The sequence below is a fragment of the Saccostrea cucullata genome, unplaced genomic scaffold (assembly GCF_032062105.1).
Source record: "Saccostrea cucullata isolate Sc308-1 unplaced genomic scaffold, CSIRO_AGI_Scuc_v1 ctg3665, whole genome shotgun sequence".
Lineage (NCBI taxonomy): Eukaryota > Metazoa > Mollusca > Bivalvia > Ostreida > Ostreidae > Saccostrea > Saccostrea cuccullata.
Genome location: NW_026932807.1, coordinates 14,419 through 36,672, shown reverse-complemented (window position 1 = coordinate 36,672; position 22,254 = coordinate 14,419). Strand labels below are relative to the sequence as shown.

The following is a 22,254-nucleotide window of genomic DNA, read 5'->3' as shown; positions in this document are numbered from 1 at the left end:
AACATAGTAATGTTTCACCAAAAAAAAAAAACCAAAAAAAAAAAAACAAAAACAAAAACAAAAAAACACACACCTATTAAAATATTTGATGCATGGATGCATGATACGTGTTTATGTACATTTCTTTATAGCATAAAAGATTGGAATTGATATTGCTCGAGAACCAAACTGAACCAAAATTTATCTAATTCAAAATTTTAATACATCAGTACATAAAACGAAACTGACAAAGTAAATGGTTGTTTGCATGAAAAAAAATTAACACACAGTGCCAGGCTAGAACCAAAAACTTCTCACTTCGAGTGCACTGAACAGGTCGCCCTACTTTCCGAGCTATCACCGCTAAACACATACAGACGATTTAAAAGGGACAAAGAAGCACCACATTCACGCATTTGGATTTTGGGGGGAAAAGTTCATTTTTCGTGGTCTCTGGGTCTTCTCTCCTTTTTTTAAATAAAGGGGTATTCGTTTCTTTGAATTAAAATACACACAAATAACATTTCAAAACCATGGAGAGAAAGATCGACCCAGAGTTGGAAAAATCTTAGAAAAACGTATTTAAAAATGTATAAACCATTTTGTACCAAATGTCTGATCTGGTCAATTTTCGAGTAATTTTTTAGCAAATCAAAGCTCAATTTCGGGAAAATATTTTCCTTTCCTGTTGCACAGGAACCTGATAAATATAAAAAAAAAATGTTAAAATTTCATGTGACATGTCGATAAAATTTTCACTTTTCAATTACGCCCAAATTCCTGCCGAATGCCAATCAAAAACGCCCTCGTTCTTTTGCATGGTCGCTAAACCGGAGTCTCGCGTCACAGTAGGTGCTGGCACGACAAAGACCCCTCTCTGCTTAATTAATGACCATGAGTGCAAAGTATAGGACAAAATGTGTAGCTCTCCGCCGGCAAGTTGTGGCCTCTCCATAGGAATGAACATTTTGAAGAGGGAGGTTCAAAAAACATACAATCAGCCAATCTATTTTTTTTTTTTTTTGCGGGGGGGTCAATATTCCCATATTTAAGAAAAAGATCTCTCGTTCAGTGATCAATGCCCATAAGTGCCGAGAATAGGTCTCTATATTAGTGAAAAAAATTAAATCTTAAAAGAGAGTGACAAACAAACAAGCAATCAATATTACGCAATATGAGTCCAATGTGATCGGACCGAAACCAACCCTAGTTGAATAGACTCGAACACTTTTCGTAAGTCTGTGAGTCTGTAATGAGGTTGACTTTGAAGTAAAGATGTCCAGCGAATCAAACTCTGGTGCGGATAGTTCAAATGCACCAAGTTCGAACGAATCAACACTTCCTAAGTGCACTTCAGAGTGGGATAACCGTTTTGTTGACAAACTAGGAGTTCGACTTATAGAGGAAGACATATTTCAAATTATCTTAGGTAAATGGCGTTTGGTTTGTTTGACCGAGGACGAAGAACTAGAAGTTGAGAACTCTGTTATGGCTTGTGATTTACAGTTAAATTATTCATCTCTGGAGGACGTGCCTGTTGAATACATTTATGAAAGTAGCTGGGTACTGAGCCCCGGGCAGGTGGAACAAATTAGACGTTTTCCATTGCTTAAAAAGTAAGTGCATGTCTTAAATATCTAGCGATTATTTTTTTCTGCTTATTGGGAAAGGGTTCGGTACCGGTTCATTGTTTTTTTCCATATCAATGGCCCTTGTTTTAGAATTACATGTATCATGCTTTCAAGTTGTCAAAACATATGACACTACGTTGTTTACAAAAAAATTCCCGCCATATGGACCCGGACCACAATTAGCTTACATATAGACTTATATAGTAAAAACATGTGTTTTATTTTCTTTGTAACTTTTTTAAAAATCTTCATTTCCAAAATATCTTTGACCACATGATAGAGCAATGTGTCAGATCAATATTCACATCCAGAAATAGGGGTGTTGAATGTGGAATTCCCTGGTTATTAATAAACTTCTGACGTCATGACCTCGGGATAGCTCTCGCTTGGCAAAAAAAGTGTAAACAAACCAAATGAATGCTCTTTTCAATTCATATTTCTAGGCATAATTTTTGCTTGAAATGCACCTTGCTGCATATCATTGTAAACTTTAGACACTCTACTTTTATTCTATACCCCAAAAGTATCTAAAACATGTGAGCTATTTCTATTTTTATCATTGAAAGGGAGGCATATGAATTTCCTACATGTGCTACGTTTTAGCCATTTGACCTTCACCCTTTAATTGTGGCCCGGATCCTATATGGAGGCATAAAATTCATTAAAAAATTTTAAGGCCATATTTGAAATCCTTAGATACTACTTAACTAATATACCAAGTTTGATTGAAATTGGTTGATATCTACATGTAAAATTACATATTGTGTATACTAAGGCAATACAGGAAAGAAAATGGCAAAAAATGGCAAGTATGAAATTTTAAAATTGAAATATGTAAAAACTGTTAGACAATAAAAGGAACTAATTATTACAAGTAAGTTGTTGATACCTCTTAAACACACACACACTCTTAAATATGTAAAATACAAGATTTTTAGATTTCTAGGTAATTTGATGATCTGTACCCTGCATTTTCATAAAATTTTCTTAAATTAAGAAATATAAAATCTATCATGAAAATCTGAGAGTGACAATAGGGGTAAACATTTAAAGTACATTTATTCATAAATCAAATGATGTATCACATTACTGATAAAAGTGTACATAACATTCAAAATAAACAGATTTTTAAGCCCACCCCCATATCCTTTTTCCTGACTGTGAAGAGGGGCCATGTGCAGCTGATTGGCTAAGAGTCTTTGTATAGGTAATCTTAATACCCTATGGGAGTCTGTTTTGACAGGTGATTGTCAAAGGAATATATTGCAGTAAAAACCACTAAAAAAGTCTCCAAATAAACATTGTCATAATTCAATCTTGCTTTCAAATCCACTCTTCACTACACATGAAAACAATGAAAGGTGACCATAAAAGAAGAAAAAATCTTAATTTTGGATTTAAAAAAGGGAACACTCATTATATTAAGGCTCATCAGGCTACGTCAAACGCCGCAGGAGCTTCAAGTTCAGCGTCAAACATCCAGGGATCCCCAGAGACCGAGACAGCACATCCCCTTGCTGAAGGCCAGGAAAACATCTCAAGGACACCTATCCTTCGTCCCAGACCTGAGCCATGCCAGGAGCTAAAAAATGAAGAGACGTCTTATGAGTTTGAGGGAAACCGCATTGTTGACATAACATTGGTCTTGGAAATGTTTAATGATGCAGCCAAATGCCACTTTGACCAGGCCAAGCACTGTAATTTTCCAGTGTGGGAATACTCAGGACAGAGGAAATGGGGGTTTGGATGGCAGAAGAGACTACTGTGTACGGTATGTAATTTTCAGACAAATTACTATAAATTATACACTGAAATTCCTACCTTTAACAAACCAGGCCCTAATCCTGCCAGTATCAACTGGAACTTTCAATTAGCCCTGCAGAACACCTCCATGGGGAATCGACGCAGTCGGGAAATGGTAGCTGCCTTGGACATTCCACCTCCTAACCGCAGTTCCATGCAAAGGGCCAGCAACCAGGTCAACACAGCCACTCTAGCCCTGAATAAAAAAGACATGGGTGAGAAGAGACAACTGGTTAAGGCCATCAACCAGGTCAAAGGTCAAGAACATCCAGAGGAACTGGACATTGCCATAGATGGACGCTACAACTCCATAACCTTCGGTAGCAGCAAAAAGCCAGGCTACAATGCATCACAAGCTTACGCCATTGCATGCGAGACCAACACCGACAAACAGTATATTATTGGCACGGCAATGCAGAACAAACTTTGCTGGACTGGAACCTGGCTTCGAGGTAATGGTTATGATGTTCATTGTCCGGGGGGTCATGAAGACTGCACAGCTAATATTGAAATGTTCTCACCTCTTTCAGAGTACGAGATGGCTAAATCCATAGGCGAAGATCTGGCAGCGGACGGGTTCAAGGTGAAGCACGCCACAACAGACGGTGATGCCCGGTCAGCCCAGGGATTCCAAGATGCCATGCGTATTTTTCATCCAGACTGGCAAGTCACTCGACTGGCCGACCCAACCCATGTCAGCAGAGCCCAGTTCCGGCAGTGTCGCAGTGCCCACTTCAGCCCCGAGATGTTTCCCTGCAAAACAAGAACGAGGTTAGACGACATGAGAAAAGTTTTTGCACAAGATGTAAAGGCCCGGTGCAGCTTAGTCTATAAGAAACTCATGGATACCTACACTGGAGACATCAACATCATCTGTGGTAAACTTCCTCTTGTCGTAGAAAGTACCATCCTCTGCTACTCAGGAGACTGTTCAAAATGTCGAAGGAATTCAGTGGTGTGTGAAGGTGGAGACAGACACAACTGGTGGAATCAGTCTTATATCCTCGCCCCGAACAAACTGACATCCCTGCACCTGAATGAAAATGACAAGCACTTGTTAAAAGTCATTCTTGAGATGCGACTTAGCCAAAGTGCCATTGAGGAAATGAAACTCAACACGTCAACTCAGAAATGTGAGGGTCTTAACAGAGCAGTCAGCGAAGTTTTACCTAAGCACACCAACTATTCAAGAAATGCTGAAGGAATCCTCTCAGCTGAGATTTTAAGACAAAACAACAGTCCAGGACTAGCAACATCCATGAAAGCAGCAGAGATTACATTGCCACTGTCCGGCCACACACATCAGTACCTAAAAAGCATTGACCAGGAATATGCCTATCGCAGAGAATACAGAAAGAGAAAAGCAGTTAAAAGGCGAGAAATGCAGAGAAAAGCTACGCTAATAAAACAACATGCGGCGGCTAGAAAAGGAAAGACCAAACCCAGATGCACCTACAACAAAGGGCAACTTGATCCCAAACCCACCTACCTACAGTCCAAGGGAGACAATCCAGAGGATCACACCTACTACCAGACATGAGTTGCCAAGACGAAGACAAAACGGCCCTTCTCAGGGCCAACCAAATTATTCGAAAAGATACCTACTATACAAAGTCGTATAAGAAATGTGTAAAAATTAACACCAGGCCACAACCCCCAAACTTCCACATAAATACATAACACACATCATACACATACGCACACATGTACATACATGCATCCATACATACATACATACATACTTACTTACTTACTGATCAATATTTTTGTCAAAAACTACAAACTATACCCCCCTCCATCTTCCTTGAAATGACAAACCCATCAACCCCCATTTCTACTTTAGTGAAAAGTACATATTTTTACACAACATAATTTCCACTTACCTGAAATTATAAACTCCAATACACAACCTCTGCCTGCATGTGCAATTATGAGTCGGGCAAAGCCTGAATCCCATTTCCACGTGCGGTTTCCTGCAAATAAATCCATGCACATGTTATTGTAAATATTGGCCCAATCACCACCTTATTGCGCCTTATTTTGGGTGGGGGAAATCAATGGATAGCTTGTCTGTCATTTCCAATAAACACCTCGTCTTTCATCTATGACTTCAAAGGGACCCCTTATTAAGAATACACATGCAAATACACATTACAAAACAGTTTTTCTATTTTTAAAAAGGAACTATTTGACTGGTCAATGAATGCACTAATGTGACCTTTTTCACCGACATATCAATTCCCCTGAAATATTGCATTCTGGGATGCATAATTTAATTTTTTTTTCAATCACTCAAAAAATTTAAATTTTTATAAAAATGAATTTTAAAATGCTTAAATATTTTTTTTAAATTTTCATGAAACTATTTCAAAATGCATAACCCACCTCCTGTCAAAATTTCATTGTAATATCTTTAAAAATAAATTCAGGGGAATCCCTCAAACACCCCATCATAAGGACCCGGACCACAATTAGCTTACATATAGACTTATATAGTAAAAACATGTGTTTTATTTTCTTTGTAACTTTTTTAAAAATCTTCATTTCCAAAATATCTTTGACCACATGATAGAGCAATGTGTCAGATCAATATTCACATCCAGAAATAGGGGTGTTGAATGTGGAATTCCCTGGTTATTAATAAACTTCTGACGTCATGACCTCGGGATAGCTCTCGCTTGGCAAAAAAAGTGTAAACAAACCAAATGAATGCTCTTTTCAATTCATATTTCTAAGCATAATTTTTGCTTGAAATGCACCTTGCTGCATATCATTGTAAACTTTAGACACTCTACTTTTATTCTATACCCCAAAAGTATCTAAAACATGTGAGCTATTTCTATTTTTATCATTGAAAGGGAGGCATATGAATTTCCTACATGTGCTACGTTTTAGCCATTTGACCGGGTGCGTCGATTTACCCAAATGGACCCAAATGGAACCCAAATGGACCCAAATGGAAACAAATGGACCCAAATGGAACCCAAATGGACCCAAATGGAAATTCAAATGGACCCAAATGGAAACCAAATTGACCCAAATGGAATATAAAATATATATTATTATCGTATTTACAAGTTGTTACTTATTCAAAATAGTGAAAATAATGAACTTAACAAAAAGAGAATATTTTTAAATTATTTTTTCTTTAATCATATTTTTAAAAATACGATATTTTTTTCTATTTTAATATCTTTTGCATATATTTGAATACAAAATTGAAGTATACAGTTCTCATGGCAGTACGAACGGAGTAGGTGTGGGGGGGGGGGGGGGGTAAGGCCCTCCCATCCCCACTTCCCTCATCCTCAACAATTTTGCAGATATATAGAATAATATAAAAAATTAATTCAAATTCAAGTCTCAAAATACAATGTAAGAAAATATTAATTAATTTAAAACTCCATTTGTAACTGTAAGTTCTTTTATTTTTATCATTTTAAATAAGTAATAAAATACGATAATACATGTTTTTTATATTCCATTTGATTTCCATTTGGGTCCATTTGATTTCCATTTGGGTCCATTTGTGTTTCCATTTGGGTCCATTTGTTTCCATTTGGGTCCATTTGGGTTCCATTTGGGTCCATTTGGGTCCATTTGGGTAAATCGACGCGCCGATTTGACCTTCACCCTTTAATTGTGGCCCGGATCCATATTTCGATATCTCTACTTTCGATTTAAGCGGAAGTGAAACAATTTGTTAACTTGTGCATGTACAATGTTTCATATGAAAAGAAAAACGATGTATCGTTGTCTGTTGCTTGGCAGTTGAAAAGATAATGATATTTAGAAAAATGATAATATATACATTTTTGACGGGGAAAGTAATTTCAGGGTGCGAGGGCAGGCTGGGCAGCATGCATTTATTTTGACCCAAGAACCAATCTTGTACCTGTTCAAAGCCACAAGGCCGAATGCAAACAATTTGGTTCATGGGTCGACAAAACACATGTTCATTGTTGCCTGAGAACACAGTCAATTACTTTTTTTTACCTTTTATTTATTTATTTTTTTGTTATACATGTATTTTTTGCTGGTTTCCATACCAACGAATGCAAATGTGATTTGTAGCCCCCCCCCCCCCCCCAGTGGCAGTGTGATATAAAAGGTCCAATATCTCATCCACAGGTCAAATATCTAAGTCTGCAGTCAAACATCTATTTTTTTATGACGTTTCAGTAAAACATTGGAAATTAAAATTATTGTTAGACTTTTTTTTATAGATTATATCGGAACTAAATCTTAAACATTATTATACCTCTATTGATAATACTCGAATTTGATTGGCTGGTAAGAAAACTTTAAAACACAACAATGACTCTAAATGGTACTGTTTACAGAAATACTGACTTAGGAATCATTGCACGTGGGATATAATGACACGATCATTATTTTTAATGACTGCTTAAAATGACCGTTTAATAAAAAAAAAATCATTTTTGAGTGAAGTTAATGCATAAAAAAATAATTATTCGAAAAAAAAACAAACATATTTTTAAAATTGTGCATGATCTGTTTTGCATTACCATATAGAATACGGTAAAATTTTATCGTTACAATATCAGGGATCAACATTAACAGTTGTTTGATTGCCCGGGACAAGTAAATCATCAGTTTGGACAAGTGAAACCTTCGATGTACTTGTCCGATCGGGAAAGTGGATATTTCTGATAGAAACATTTTTTAAAATCTTACATAAGTTTATAAACAAAACAATAAATTGAACAGTTTATTTCCGCCATAATCAGGACATTGTTTTTGCATTCGGAATCCCTCGGTAGCGTTTCTGGATCATATCTGTACCTTTATTCAGGAATCGGGTTCGGTATTCTGTTTTCCTTCGTTGTTTACAAAAAATGCGCTCTCCGTCTGACAACTTATTATGAACTAACGTTGCATTCTGACGAAATAGATATACATGGAATAGAATAGTTTATCTATTCACTTACAGAATATAAAGAATACCAGTGGTTCTCGATGCTCGATTCCAACATGGTAACTGTTTTGTTGCCTCAATAACTTGGGGAAAAAAATTCAAAAAAAAAAAATTGTAAGGAAATATTATTAGTGCATTGCTGTGTGTGTTTACAGGATAGTAATTGACAGAAAAATTGTTATTAATAAGATATATTTACAAAATGTAGCATCACTGTCATATCAAAAAAAAAAAATTTCCACCAGTAAAGTTCCAAATAGACCGGAGTTAATTTGTCGCTCTTTATTATTTACAACAACAAATTAAAAATACAGTAACTGGTATTTTTTTCTTTCAAATTTTGGGCAACCAGGTTTTCCATTCAGACAAATCTGTAGTGCACTTGCCCGAAGGACATGTGAATATAAAAGTTAATGTCTATCCTTGAATATATCGTTACAATTCACAGTCCAGTCCAATACGAAAAATCGTAATATTACTAAAATTCGTAATATAAGCAATTTCTAACTCTTCTAAGAGTTACTTCCCTTTTTTCTGATACAATCTCTTTGTTATGTTTCATCAGAGATTATATGTCTCTGGTTTCATCATTATGATATCGTGGATATGTATGGTTAGTGCATTTTCTTTGTTTTGGTGCATTTGATCCAAGTGCAAGCAGATTCAGAGCCTAATGAGAGTCTTACAAGTTATCTCTCGTAACATCTTGTTATTTGAGATTAGGGTCTGATTTTCAGGGTAGACTTCGGGAAAAATATAGGGAATTCGGGGATTATAGACCATTGTGACAAGCTTGAGGATACATTGAAATTTTATGGAAAATTGTTCCCATCCTTTGGAAAATTCTTATATAAGAATAATAAAACAAAATGTTCACTCACCCATTACCATTGTTACTTTCTTCTTGCATTTCCATACTTTTCGATAGACGTCACTGACCAAGATGACCATGTGATACTAGTACCATTGGGGCATAATGTATTTCTGACGTCATACTTCCCTAAACATCATTCAGTTTCTTTCAATGCTTAATTTTGTCTTGCATTACGAAAACTCGTAATATATTCTCTCTCAACTTGCTATATTACGAGTTTCCGTAATTTAACTATATTATGAAAAATAGTAATATAAGAATAATATTACGATATTCTGTAATATTACGATTTCTTGTAATATTACTATATTTCGTAACATTACGATTTTTCGTATTGGACTGGACTGATTCAGTTCAATAGAATATAGAGGCGGCACTTTAAAGAGTTGAATTCTGTGTTAGATTTTGACTGTGTAGAGGAAAAGTAATCATTACTTATAACAATGAGGATCCTTATTTCACCATGTTGACCTCACAAGGGGTAATTAATTGTATAATGTTATAGGTATATATCACTATTCAGCAGAGTCTAAGTACCTGACATGTATAGAATAGCTACACATATATTATCCTAATGTATATATTTTCCTATTCTTTCTGATTACGGGAGACAACTCTATTTCTGTCATTAAAAACCATATGTGTTCAGTGTTGGGCTTTATAAATTCTCATGATTCTTGTCAGGAAACTGAGATTGATCAGTGCTCAAAATATTGATGAAATATCAAAATTAATGATAAATTATGCCATTAAACATGTTAAATAGTAATACAAAGGTTATAAGCAAAGAGGAGTTTGAAATTGAATATTGTCACATAAATAAGTATATGGAAAGAAGAACTGTAAATTAATATGCTATTTACTGAAAATACAGAGGAAGAAAATCAACAAGACTTAGTGCTCCCATTAAGTAATCTCAAATTTAAATTGAATTCATTGTCAATGAAATTTTAATTAAATATTGTTAATACATGTAGTTTATGGTGAATAATTTTTAGCAGTATTGGTAATGTCCCTGGCCTATGATGGCATGTTGGCAGGATACAATGATTTTCTAATCAGCAATTTAAAGCTGGACATGCAAATTTTGATCAGCATAAGAAAATAAACTTATCGTCTGAATGACTTAATTTTCTAAGGATTTTTTGAAAAAAAAATTTATAAGCTATTGTATCAGTCCAGTCCAATACGAAAAATCGTAATATTACAGAATATCGTAATATTATTCTTATATTACTATTTTTCGTAATATAGTTAAATTACGAAAACTCGTAATATAGCATGTTGTGAGAGACTGTATTACGAGTTTTCGTAATGTAAGACAAAATTAAGCATTGAAAGAAACTGAATGATGTTAAGGAAAGTGTGACGTCAGAAATACATTATGCCCCAATGGTACTAGTATCACGTGGTCATTTTGGTCAGTGACCTCTATCGAAAAGTATGAAAATGCAAGAAGAAAGTAACGATAGTAATGGGTGAGTGAAAATTTTGTATTATTATTCTTATATAAGAATTTTCCCAGGGATGGGAACAATTTTCCATAAAACTTCAATATATCCTAAAACTTGTCATAGTGTTCTATAATCCCCGAATTCCCTATATTTTTCCCGAAGTCTACCCTAAAAATCAGACCCTCATCTCCAACAACGAGATGTTACGGGATATAACTTGTACAACTTTCACTAGGCTCTGACTCTGCATGCACTTGGATCAAATGCATCAAAACAAAGAAAATGCATGCATATCCACGATGATTTGATGAAACCAGAGACGTATAATCTCTCATGAAACATAACAAGCAGGTTGTATCAGAAAAAAGGGAAGTAACTCTTAGAAGAGTTAGAAATTGCTTATATTACGAATTTTAGTAATATTACGATTTTTCGTATTGGACTGGACTGTGTATTAATTTTCTGAATTAACTTATCTTCCAAGAAATATGATGGTAAATTGATCTTTAATTTCTTTAAAGAGTGTCATTTATGACAGTACAATTTTTCAGCATGTCAAAAAATTTGTACACTTAGTAGTGGCTCTGGTTCACGATTGGTTTCATTCTATTTTAAAACAATTTTTTTTCTTTGCAGGTTTCTTGTGAAACTAGACGACTTCAATTTCATACTGGCAGAAATAATTGTTGGAAGTAATTCAAAATCAGCAATATCTGGAGGCAGATATGAGACATTATTTGACAAGCTACTGCAACTCTTTGGATTAAACACTCTGTGAGTATTTATAAATTAAACATGTACAGGTGAAAATTTTTTTTAGGCCACCTGAGTCCCTCAAGTGATCCAATGCAATTTGTTTTTCTCAAGAACAACAAAGCTGGGATTGGTCATATAAATTTATGAGTCTCAGAAAGCATCCTTAGATAGTGTAGATTCAAATTTGTTCAAATCATGATCCCCTTGGGTAGGGTGGGACTACAATGGACGATCAAAGTTTAACATAGGAGTATATATGAGAAATCTACAAAAATCTTCTTCTCAAGAACAGCAAACCCATAGTTGTTCATATTTATATGGAAGCATCCTTATACAATGTAGATTCAAGTTTGTTCAAATCATGACCCCGGGGGCAGGTGGGGCCATAATAAAACTCAAACTTGTTGGAAAAGAGGTCATAGTGAAGAAAAAGTTGAGCTTCCTTTAAATTAGTACATGTAGTAAGGCCAAGAAAAGTCTTTGTTTCCTGCTACCACCAGCCTGAAAAAAGGGTAGGTAGGAAGGAAAATTATTATTTTTATTTTTGTATTATATTTTATTTTTTCCAATGATATTTTTGAGATATGTGCTACTACAAAACCAAATTAAGCATGTCATAGCTAGGTCAATATTAATATCTTTTAAAATAAAATTCCATGTCTTTTGATGCACAACTCAAGTGGAATTTTATGAAAGTCCAAATTTTAAACATATATTTCATGAAATACAATTTGAATACATTTATTTTTTTCACTTTTGGAACATAAAATCCTGCAATTTCCATTTTTTTCCCAAAAAGCTTTAGGGTTGGGTGCAAAATATAGGGTAGGTTGGGAAGCAGGAAACAAGACTATTTTGTTTTGGCCGAAGTATAAATTCAACTTTGTTCAAATCATCGCCCTTTAATTTTTTAAGCGGTTAGCTTCGCTAACCGCTTTATGGCATGTGTCCGATTTTTATCTACACCGGAAACTTCCATAAGGCGCTACCTATCGACAACGGAAACTTCAACAAAGCCTCTACCTAGTACCTATGATTTGTTTCTAACACATATAACATATGTTAAATAAAATCAAGACTATCAAAACAACATAATCTTTCGTTTTTTTAAATTTTTTTTCTGATTTTGTTTGTCAATGAAATAAATTTATAATTGTTGTATTAAAAAAAGTTTATGTATAGGAGCATTTGGTGTCGAGGTTAAATTTCCGTGACATCAGCTGATGGCGATCGGGCCCTGTGACGAAATTCGAAGTCAGCATGAAGTTTAGCTGATAACATTATCAACGCGTGAGATTTAAACTTTAGGAAGAAATGTATAGCGAGAAATATCATATTTGAACCCAATGCTACACGAAAACCAGTAGGCATTTCCGATTTATGTGTTAAATTGAAGCCTGAATCGAACAGGTGGTCAAAATGGCGTTGACACCTTGTGTATTTATATATAGAGGGGGTAGAATGTTTCGATATTTGGCTAATTTAGAGACTTACTGATAAAAATTCAGGTGCCTGTGATTAATTATAAGGCACCCCTCATGAACAATAAATATTGACTGAATTATGCTACTGGGCATGGGGAGGACGGGTTAATTACTGGCTAAAGGGGTTGAAGGTTATTACCGACTGCAAAACGTCGGAGAATCTCTCGATCGAGTTTCATTTTCCAAAATATTAAGGCACCCCTTTAATTAACTTAAGTAATACTAGTACACGATGAAAGCCTTTATATAAAAATACTGAATACATCTGTAAGTTGTACAGTTATGGATTACTTCCATAATGAAACGTTTGTTTTCTTCTCCTTTTTTTCTCAATTGAAATTATTTAAAAGATGATAAAAGCTTTGTTTCCAGGGATAAATTCTGTACTCAGTCTAATTATTACGAACGATTTTAAACGATCACATTTTTATTTAAAAAAAAATAATGGGAGCCTGAAAATACTAAAATTAATTTTAAAAAATTGGAGAAAAAAATTTAATCGGCATTCGATCCTTTTCTAAAAATCAGCCGATATAAAATATGCACAGAAAGAAGAGGCATGAAATATCTTGACGATAAGCACAAATTGAAAATTATATCTAATGAATGATTATTTTTGAAAGTTTGCTAAATTCCTATGCAAGATATAAGTTGTAAAAATACTTTTTATACCCCCGCAAATGAAGTTTAGGGGGGTATATTGGAATCACCATGTCCGTCTGTCTGTCCGTCTGTCTGTAGACAAGATTTTGTCCGGACTAAATTCAAAAAACTTTGTTTCTCAGAAACTGTTGGATGGATTTGTCTGAAAATTTATACACTTATTATTCACCATATGAAGGTGTGCACCTGGGATTTTCATCATGATTGGATGATTTTTCTGCATTTTACAGGCGTTTTTTCTTTTTTATTTTGTGATTTTGTTTGGCTCATAACTAGAAAACTATTAGACTTACAATCATCAAACTTGGACAATTTATGCATCTTGGGTAGACGGTGTGTCACGACCTATATCAAGGTCACTGTGACCTTTAATTTAAGTGATTTTTTTAAAAAAAACTAAGTCTTTAAAATTTTAAATTTCATAATCCTAAAAAATGTAAAAATATAGTTGTATCCTTATTAAAAAATGCTAAATTAAGTAAAAACTTATTTTTTATCATATACTTTACAGCAAATTCTATAACAAATGTTAATGATTTGAGAGGAATTCAGTTTGTCCCATGGGCATAATTATGAAGCACTGGTCAAGGAGAATTTTTGATAGCAGAAATGTGCATGTCAAATTAGAGAGAAATTAATGAGTTCATTGTCAGGAGTTAACTGGCAAGAGCATCTCTAGATCTAATCTTAATTTATCTCTTGGGAGTTGGGCAAAAAGAAATGGCCTTAAAGTTGCTTGTGTTAATTAAAAGAGTTCTTGATGGCTGTAGTTCAGATAAAGATCTTTCAATTGGTGTAATGTAATTAAAACAAATTGATGATTTAGTGTATGATTAAAACTGAATTAGTATTGTATGATATAATTAAAATTAATTATACATGTGTTCATTGAAAAAAAATTACATTTCAATTTTTATATATTTGCAACAAATTGCAGCCATGTCTCACTTAGAATTTTATAGTCTAAAGAATAATTAATTTTTGATTTTTTTTTTTGTTAGACTGTAGCATTTCCATTATTTCATAAAATATGCAAGAAACAATTTAAAGCGGCAGATGGATATTTGTTAAGCTCTAACACGGCCAGTTTAGAATTATATGATGTATTAATATTTGTTTTAATTAACCCCTACACTGTAAGTTTCTTAGAGATGTATGTACAATATTTTAAACATGATAAGAAATGGAAATTATATCATTGAAATCTGTGTCAATCTGTTAATCAAAGGTTACTTAATTTTCTTGCACCCTAACCAATTTATGATTATCGAACAATATTTGATGGGCGTATCATGCTGTGGCAAGGCACTATATTAGACAATAGTGAATACCTCTTACTAGATCCATAAAATATTTCTGAATTTGCACCTACTCTGAAAAACCCAGCGGGGGTATTTGTCCCTATTGGCCAGTTCTAGTTAAATTTGAATTTGTCCAATTCGTTAATTATCATTTTGAGCCTTTGAGAAGAAATAAAAATTAAAATACAGATGCTTACAGACATATTGATAGAAATTCGCATACTTGTTTTTACTAAAAAAAAAAAAAAAAAAAAAAACAGTGTATTGCTTATGCGACATATTGAAGAAAGTGACAATGATACCTAGGTAATTCTTGCAATGGACAATTAAATTGTTTGTTATACACTGACTTTTAGTGAACCTTTGAATTTTTAAAATACTAGTATTGATGGATTAAACAACAACTTTCCTTTTCACACTTTTTTTTTTTTTTTTTAACAATATTTCATGAAAAATATTTGCCAAGTACTCAGTATATGATCGTTTATACATATCGTGCAAGACTCTTTTTTTAAATAATTGTCATATACCATTTACTTATTCGAACATTTAATTGTATGAAAAGTCAATAATATACATTTCTCAAAACTTTATTATCTTGTTTACTTGTCTTTCTTCCTGTGAGAGAAATAGTTCATAATATTAATAAACAGATGTACTCAGTATCTGTATCAAAATACAGAATGAACAGTGATCAGTCTCAAAAGAAAAACGGATCCTTGAAAGTTCCGGTGCCTAGGAGAAGTAAGCATCCCCAATGACAGGTCACCGCAGTGAGCCTACGAAACTGAAGCTCTCTGAAATTAATTCTCTGTTCGTCCATCCGTTTTTCTCAGATTAGCCAGCTAAAGATCTATTTACAGTACTCCAAATCAATTAATCTAAAGAATTTGAATTATCATTTTATTTTCTTTTTATACGCCCGTCTTAAGACGGGACGTATTATGTTATAGGCTTCATGTCCGTCCGTCCGTCTGTCCATTCCTGTCCGGCTCATAACTTCAATACTATTAGGCCTAGGATTATCAAATTTTGTCAACTGATACTTCTTGGGTAGACGGTGTGTCGCGCGCAAGTAGGTTGCTGTGACCTTTAATTTAGATGCTATGGCCAAATATGGAAAAATCCTGTCCGGCTCATAACTTGTAAACTATTAGACCTAGAACTATCAAACTTGGGAAATGTATACATCTTGGGTAGAAGGTGTGTCGCGACCTATTTCAAGGTCACTGTGACCTTTAATTTAAATGAATTTTTTTAAAAAACTAAGTTTTTTAAATTTTGAATTTCATAATCCTAAAAAATGTAAAAATATATTTGTATCCTTATTAAAAAAGTGTTAAATCAAGAAAATACTTATTTTTTTCAGCATATACTTGACAGCAATCTATAACAAATATAATGTATGTTAGAGAAATCCCATGTCTCCCATGAGTGTAATTATCAAGCACTGGTCAAGAGTTTTGATAACAGAAAGTTGCATGTCAAATTAGAGAGAAATTAATGAGTTTAGTGTGAGGAGCAAACTGGAGAGCATCGATGCTATCTATATCCCTTTGGGAATTGAGCAGATGGGTAAGCCTGGTGGATTAAAAATAGCTCTTGTTGGCTAGCCTAATTTAAATGAATTTGATGAAAAGTAATTAACACTAATTTGATTTTGCATAATAAACTGATATGATATTATATAATATGATTAATCTAAAAAACTAATTTCATAGGATTGGAGTCAGCATGTCCATTTTCCATAGAAATCCCATATTAAAATCTTTTTGACATTAAATGTTAAAAAAAAAAATCATTGAGTATTTTATATATTTTAAAAAATATTTTATGGTAGAGAGTTCAGATTCATTCATCTAAAGTAATGAGTAGACAAGCATCCAGTCAAAGATTAATTAATGAGTTCAATTTAGGAAGGCTAGCCAGCATCTTCTTATCTGTTACCCTTTGGGAATTAGACAGAAGAACTGCTGGACAGTTGAAATAGCATATGTCATTTGATGGCCAGCATTTTATTTTCAAAATTAATTTGGTATAGATTAAGTTGTTAAGACTACCGGTAATTTGATATTGTTTAATATGATGGGCATTTGACAAGGTCTAATACAACCAGTATAGAAATCCATCAATGATGCTATGATTAATGCCTACACCACAGGGGATGGATAAACAAATATTTTAAGGAATTAGAAAAAATTATGGAAATTTTAGAATCAAGGTTGACATGATTTTCTTGCACTCTAAACCATTTAGTTAATTTTAATTTTTTGACGGGCGTATCATGCTGTGGCGTGGCACTTTATTGAGTTGTTTGCTATAGTAGCCTTAACAGTTACCTAATTTCAGAATCAATAGAGCATAAAAGCCAATTAAATTTGCAACATCAACATAATTTTTTTTCATTCTGAGCACTTTTGGACGCCAACAATGGAGACAATTAGGGAGAATTTTTTTAAATTGAACTTCCTGTCTTTCAAACTGAAAATCTCGGGTTGATATTTTGAAACAAACATTTGTGACATCAGTCTGGGATGTTATTGATTATACAATTTAGTTAAGTACTACAAAATTCAGTGTGTCTGCTTCTTCGCTGATGACACTGGAAAAAGATATGCATGCCTACTTTAATATCATGATTCAATGCATTTTTTGTTATTGTACACTGTACATATTTGATGAAAGCATGCTAACCGCTTTTCAGTACTTTCAGTACTTTGATTCCTTTTAGGGGTACATTGGGAATACTAATGCTTTGAAGCTTTTTGATACTTTTAAAATAGCTGATTTTTGCTTTATTCCTCGCCACAGTGTTCAGGTGAGCTATGTGATCCCTGGGCCTCTGGATAGCTCACCTGAGCCAAAGGCTTTGATGTGTACTAGCTAATGGATGACCTTATTGTTTATAAGTAGCTTATAAAACATAAGTTTCTATTATTTTTTTTCTGTGAGGGCTATGTGCCCCTTGTTTTTTGAGTGTATTTGTGAACAGTAGAATAGCAGTATATACCTTTAATCTTACTTTGTGTGTAATGACTCAAGTCCTGTCTCTTATTTTCAGGAACCACTCATTTATAAGTCCTGAAAAAGCTTTGATCCGGAGGAGAAGTATGTCTTCAAGAGCTGACTTAATGGTTTGTTCCCAAGCGAGACAAAAATTTAAGAGGAAAGTCGTTTTTATTTGTAAGGTATGATTGATATGATGTATGCACATAAAAAATGTGAGTAAGTTTAGCATGCATGTGAAAATTCTACAGAGATGAGTGTTAACCAATGACATAATAATAACAGTAAGTTATGTTTTGAATTAAAAAGTGTTTGAAAATGAAAGAATTATCAGATGGTTAGAAAATATTGATATTAATTCAGAATAATTTATTTTAATCAAATTATTACTTGATATCATTTTTCAACAAACTGAACTTGACCAACCAATGTCACAACAAAATTTAGCCCGTTTGCCAAAGCAAGTGTCTTGAACACAGGCCTTTAGATCGCAAAAAAAAAAAATTGAGGTGTTGAAAAAAAAAAAATAAAGGTACGGAACTCTTTTCATGGGGTACCTACTTTCGCCAATAAAATTCTTTTAAATCGAATGCTTTACAATTTTACTTTCTATCCATATCTATTCAAATATAAACTATCTTCATTACTACCAAAGTTCATTCCGTAATGCCTTATACTTCTCGAGATATTCTGAAATCAATTCCCAAATTGACAATATTTTTTGTACTCGACATCAGCTTGGGCCTTCACTAATTGTAAAGCGGGAACGACGGGACAAATCTTCCCCAGAATTTGTTCTAAACTCAATGAATATTTGCTCATTTGCATTCAAGCTTTACAAGGTTTTTCTTTAATTTGATCATATGGTGTAACTAAGTCATAAACAACATTTTAGCGGTCTAATTGTTTTGAAAATCGAAAGGTATATAATGCATTCCGGGAAAAATTCATTCTACCATGGCTTCATTTACTTTCAAAATCAACATGGCGGTAGTTGTTGATGTAGACGTTTTCAAATTTAATTTTTTGCGAAAGGAATATTATTACGGACTTAACGTTACAAACTGGAGTAAGAAATCAACTTTAAATTGTTGAAAGATTTTGCAAATACTCTGCAGCTCTTCGCCGCACTTCGAACACCGTCTGTTTACATGTGAATGACCAGGGGCCCAAGCTAATGTCGAGTAAAAGAAAGTTGGTCATTTTTGAAATTGATTTCAGAATATCTCAAGAAATATATGGAATTTCGGAATGAGCTTTGGTAGAATTGAAGAATGTTTATCTATAAATAAATTTAGATAGAAAGTAGAATTTTAGAGCATTAGAATAAAAAATATTTTATTAGCGAAATTAGGTACCCAGTGTAAGAGTTCAGTACCTTTATTTTTTTTTTAACACAAAATATTTTTTAGCGATCCAAAGGCCTGTGGTCTTGAACTATATAACATATAACCATTTCAATTTTCTTTACTAAGAAAATTAGAAGGTTTGTAAATGAGTAAGCTGAATATATGTTATGATAATTTTAGGAAAACTGTCAAACCTCAGAATAATTCAATTCAATTCTTTATTGGCACTAAAGCACATATTTATATACAGGAATGTATTGTTAGCCATATATTACAAAATACATGTATTAAACTATTGTAAGCTTGTTTCTAATATCAAAACAGTCTCTGATAATAAAATAAATTAAGAAATCTTATTTAACTATTCGAATTGCTCTATAATTACAGAAAACTGTAATATTACAATTAATTTGTAGCATTACGAAAAACTGTATCAAATATATGCAAAACGGGAACACATCATTGTCCTTCTTACTTTCTCCAGAATGTGTTATTTATACATATATCTCCTGGGAATTTGGTAAAAATGGTTAAAGATCTCTGTTCTCTTATTCTCTCAATAGTAATTGTAAAAGCAATGTAAACACAATGTATTAGTAATAGTATTGATGTATTATTAGATTATACCTTAGTTTCATTCATAAAAAAAAAATTAATGAGAAATTATTTTTGAGTCTAAATGGTTATGAACAAATTGTAAACAACTCTTAGGACTTAGACTCATCAAATATTATTAATTTAGCATTTCCTCTGAAAAACCCCGTGGGGGTATTTTTGCCTTTAGGAAAGTTCAAGTTTTCTTTATGAACAGACTGCATTATTAAACCCCCTGCCTTGAGCGACTGTAATATTTAGAGCACAGAATGTTACTGTAATGTAGTCAGTAATCAGTGTAGACTCTTGGCATACAAAGAAATGGCAGAATTCTATTCATCGCGAAATTCGTTATACTGTCATGATTAATCAATAATTGACTATTTTTTGCCCATATGTACGTATATTATATATATATTTATCTGATAATTAATTTATATTCAGGTGAAAAAAGACTTGCAGGAAGAGCCTGATTCCTCCCCTCCAAGGAAGAAACAAAGAACTGCCACACAAGAACAGGAACAACCGGGAGGTGGTTTTATTGGAGATCACAATCTGTTGACCCAGCACATAGGAGAACTTTTTGTTTACCTGGATAGCTCTTTGAGCAGGCAGGGGACACTTGGCTTCACTATTGAAAAGACTTGGGTAATTTTTTTTCAAACTTAAATATAAATTAAGAATACAATAACTTTTGGCTATGCAATAAAATTTAAAACTTAAAGATATGATAATTGGGGCAAATCGGAACAATTTCTGAGTTATGCCCCTTTGATTGAATAAAATGCCAATAATTTATAGTTTCCATTCACTCTCTCTGCAATAGATGCTCATATTGGATTGAAATTTGATACATGTATACATATTCAAAAAAAGAAGAGGTCAAGTCCTGAGTTTGCTACAATGGAACAATTTTTATGTCACCCTTCACAGGGTTAACAGAGATTTTTTTGAATTGGGAAAAATTATAATGAGCAACATTTCCTCAAATTGGGAAAAATCATTTAAAATAAGTCAGAATGCTAAAAAATACTTAAAACAATCAATCATAAGTAACAATAACAATTTTTGTTTGATTTTAACTTTAAATATAATTTAAATTCATAAAATAATCAATAGATAGATAACCATTTCACTTATGATCTAGTAAACTGTCTTATTTACATGATCAAGTTAACAGTCTTTACTGTTTGTCTTTCCTAAGTTTAGTTACCAGATAGTGCTGTATGTTTTCTGGTATTAGACTGACTGTGACTGCGGGGAAGGGGGTTAAGAACCAACAACATTCATTGAAAGACTGAAAACTTTATTAAGGGGACCCTTTTATCTGAGAATTCAGAAAAGCTGGAGAGGGTTGCTTATTAGAGATTTATGTTTTAAGATCTTTTATTTTATATCTTGACTCTCTTCAGTTGTACTTCTCCTGTTGGTTTCCCCCCCCCCCCCCCCCCCACCTACCCTCACACACACACACACACACTCTCTAACCCCTTTACGCTAGGGGCAAAATTCACTTAACTAGATTATTATATTTCTTTTATTATTTAGGTACGAGTTACATACCTTGATGTGACAAAGTCAGGTTGGAGTAAAATTAAAAACAACCCTAGTAATAGAGCTGGATCTACGCAATATGAAGAAGGGGAACAACCTCGATTTTTCTACAGTAAACGTTACAATTTCTTAAACAGAGAAGATCGCAAGGTCTTGTTTAAAGCGATCCTGCTCATAAGGACTATGCAGGAGAGACGAGACGCTCATCGACCATCGACATAAAAACATGAAACATGAAACTGCTTATATCAGTGAAGTTGCTATTGGAAGGGAGTGCGATTTGCCAAAAAAAAAACACCCAAATTCACTTGCATTATTTATTACTCTATTTGAAAAAAATGTTACTTGAAAAATGTATTTGTTTCCTAATATGTAAAATACGGACAGTAAAAACTTGTAAAAATGATGTTGTTTAATGCTGTAAATTCACGCATTTTCATGGAGTCAAATTTTCGTGGTTTAAGGAAAAAATGTTGGTTTGTGGGGATTTAATTTTGTGGATGATGAACTTTTAAGAGGTTGTGTATATGACAGTTTATATTTCGTTATAGGCATGAATTCGTGGGTCTTTTCATACCTTGAAAACAATGAAAATTAAAAACCCCACGAAAAATAGTGTTTTCACAGTATTCTTTTCAGCTCACCTTAGCTTTTCTGATCATCCATTGTCCGTCAATCCATCAGTCTATCCATCTGTCTAGTTGTCAGTCCATCTGTAAACTTTAAACATTTTGAACTTTTTCTCAATAACCACCGGGCCAATTTTAGCCAAACGTAGTACAAAACATCCTTGGGTAAAGGGAAGTTTAAATTGTAACTAGAGTGTTTCAAGAAAAATATGTCACCTGCTTTAGCTGCTATACAGCA

At 33.5% G+C, this 22,254-nt stretch overlaps 1 protein-coding gene across 1 annotated transcript; it reads left to right on the top strand.

Annotated features, from left to right (window-relative positions):
- Positions 1–1,213: 1,213 nt before the first annotated feature.
- Positions 1,214–21,773, top strand: LOC134236190 (uncharacterized). Its single transcript, XM_062718357.1, has 5 exons — positions 1,214–1,595; positions 11,317–11,454; positions 17,946–18,072; positions 20,278–20,481; positions 21,382–21,773. Exons 1-5 carry the CDS (start codon positions 1,255–1,257, stop codon positions 21,607–21,609), a joined length of 1,038 nt encoding a protein of 345 aa, XP_062574341.1. The 5' UTR covers positions 1,214–1,254; the 3' UTR covers positions 21,610–21,773.
- The last annotated feature ends 481 nt before the right edge of the window (positions 21,774–22,254 follow it).

What these genes read in the sequence shown, in the direction of transcription:
- LOC134236190 (XM_062718357.1), top strand. Translation starts at nt 1,255, where the DNA reads ATGTCCAGCGAATCAAACTCTGGTGCGGATAGTTCAAATGCACCAAGT. An exon ending in AAGTCGTTTTTATTTGTAAG is followed by an intron (nt 18,073 to 20,277) that starts GTATGATTGATA and finishes ATTTATATTCAG; the next exon opens with GTGAAAAAAGACTTGCAGGA. An exon ending in TCACTATTGAAAAGACTTGG is followed by an intron (nt 20,482 to 21,381) that starts GTAATTTTTTTT and finishes TTTATTATTTAG; the next exon opens with GTACGAGTTACATACCTTGA.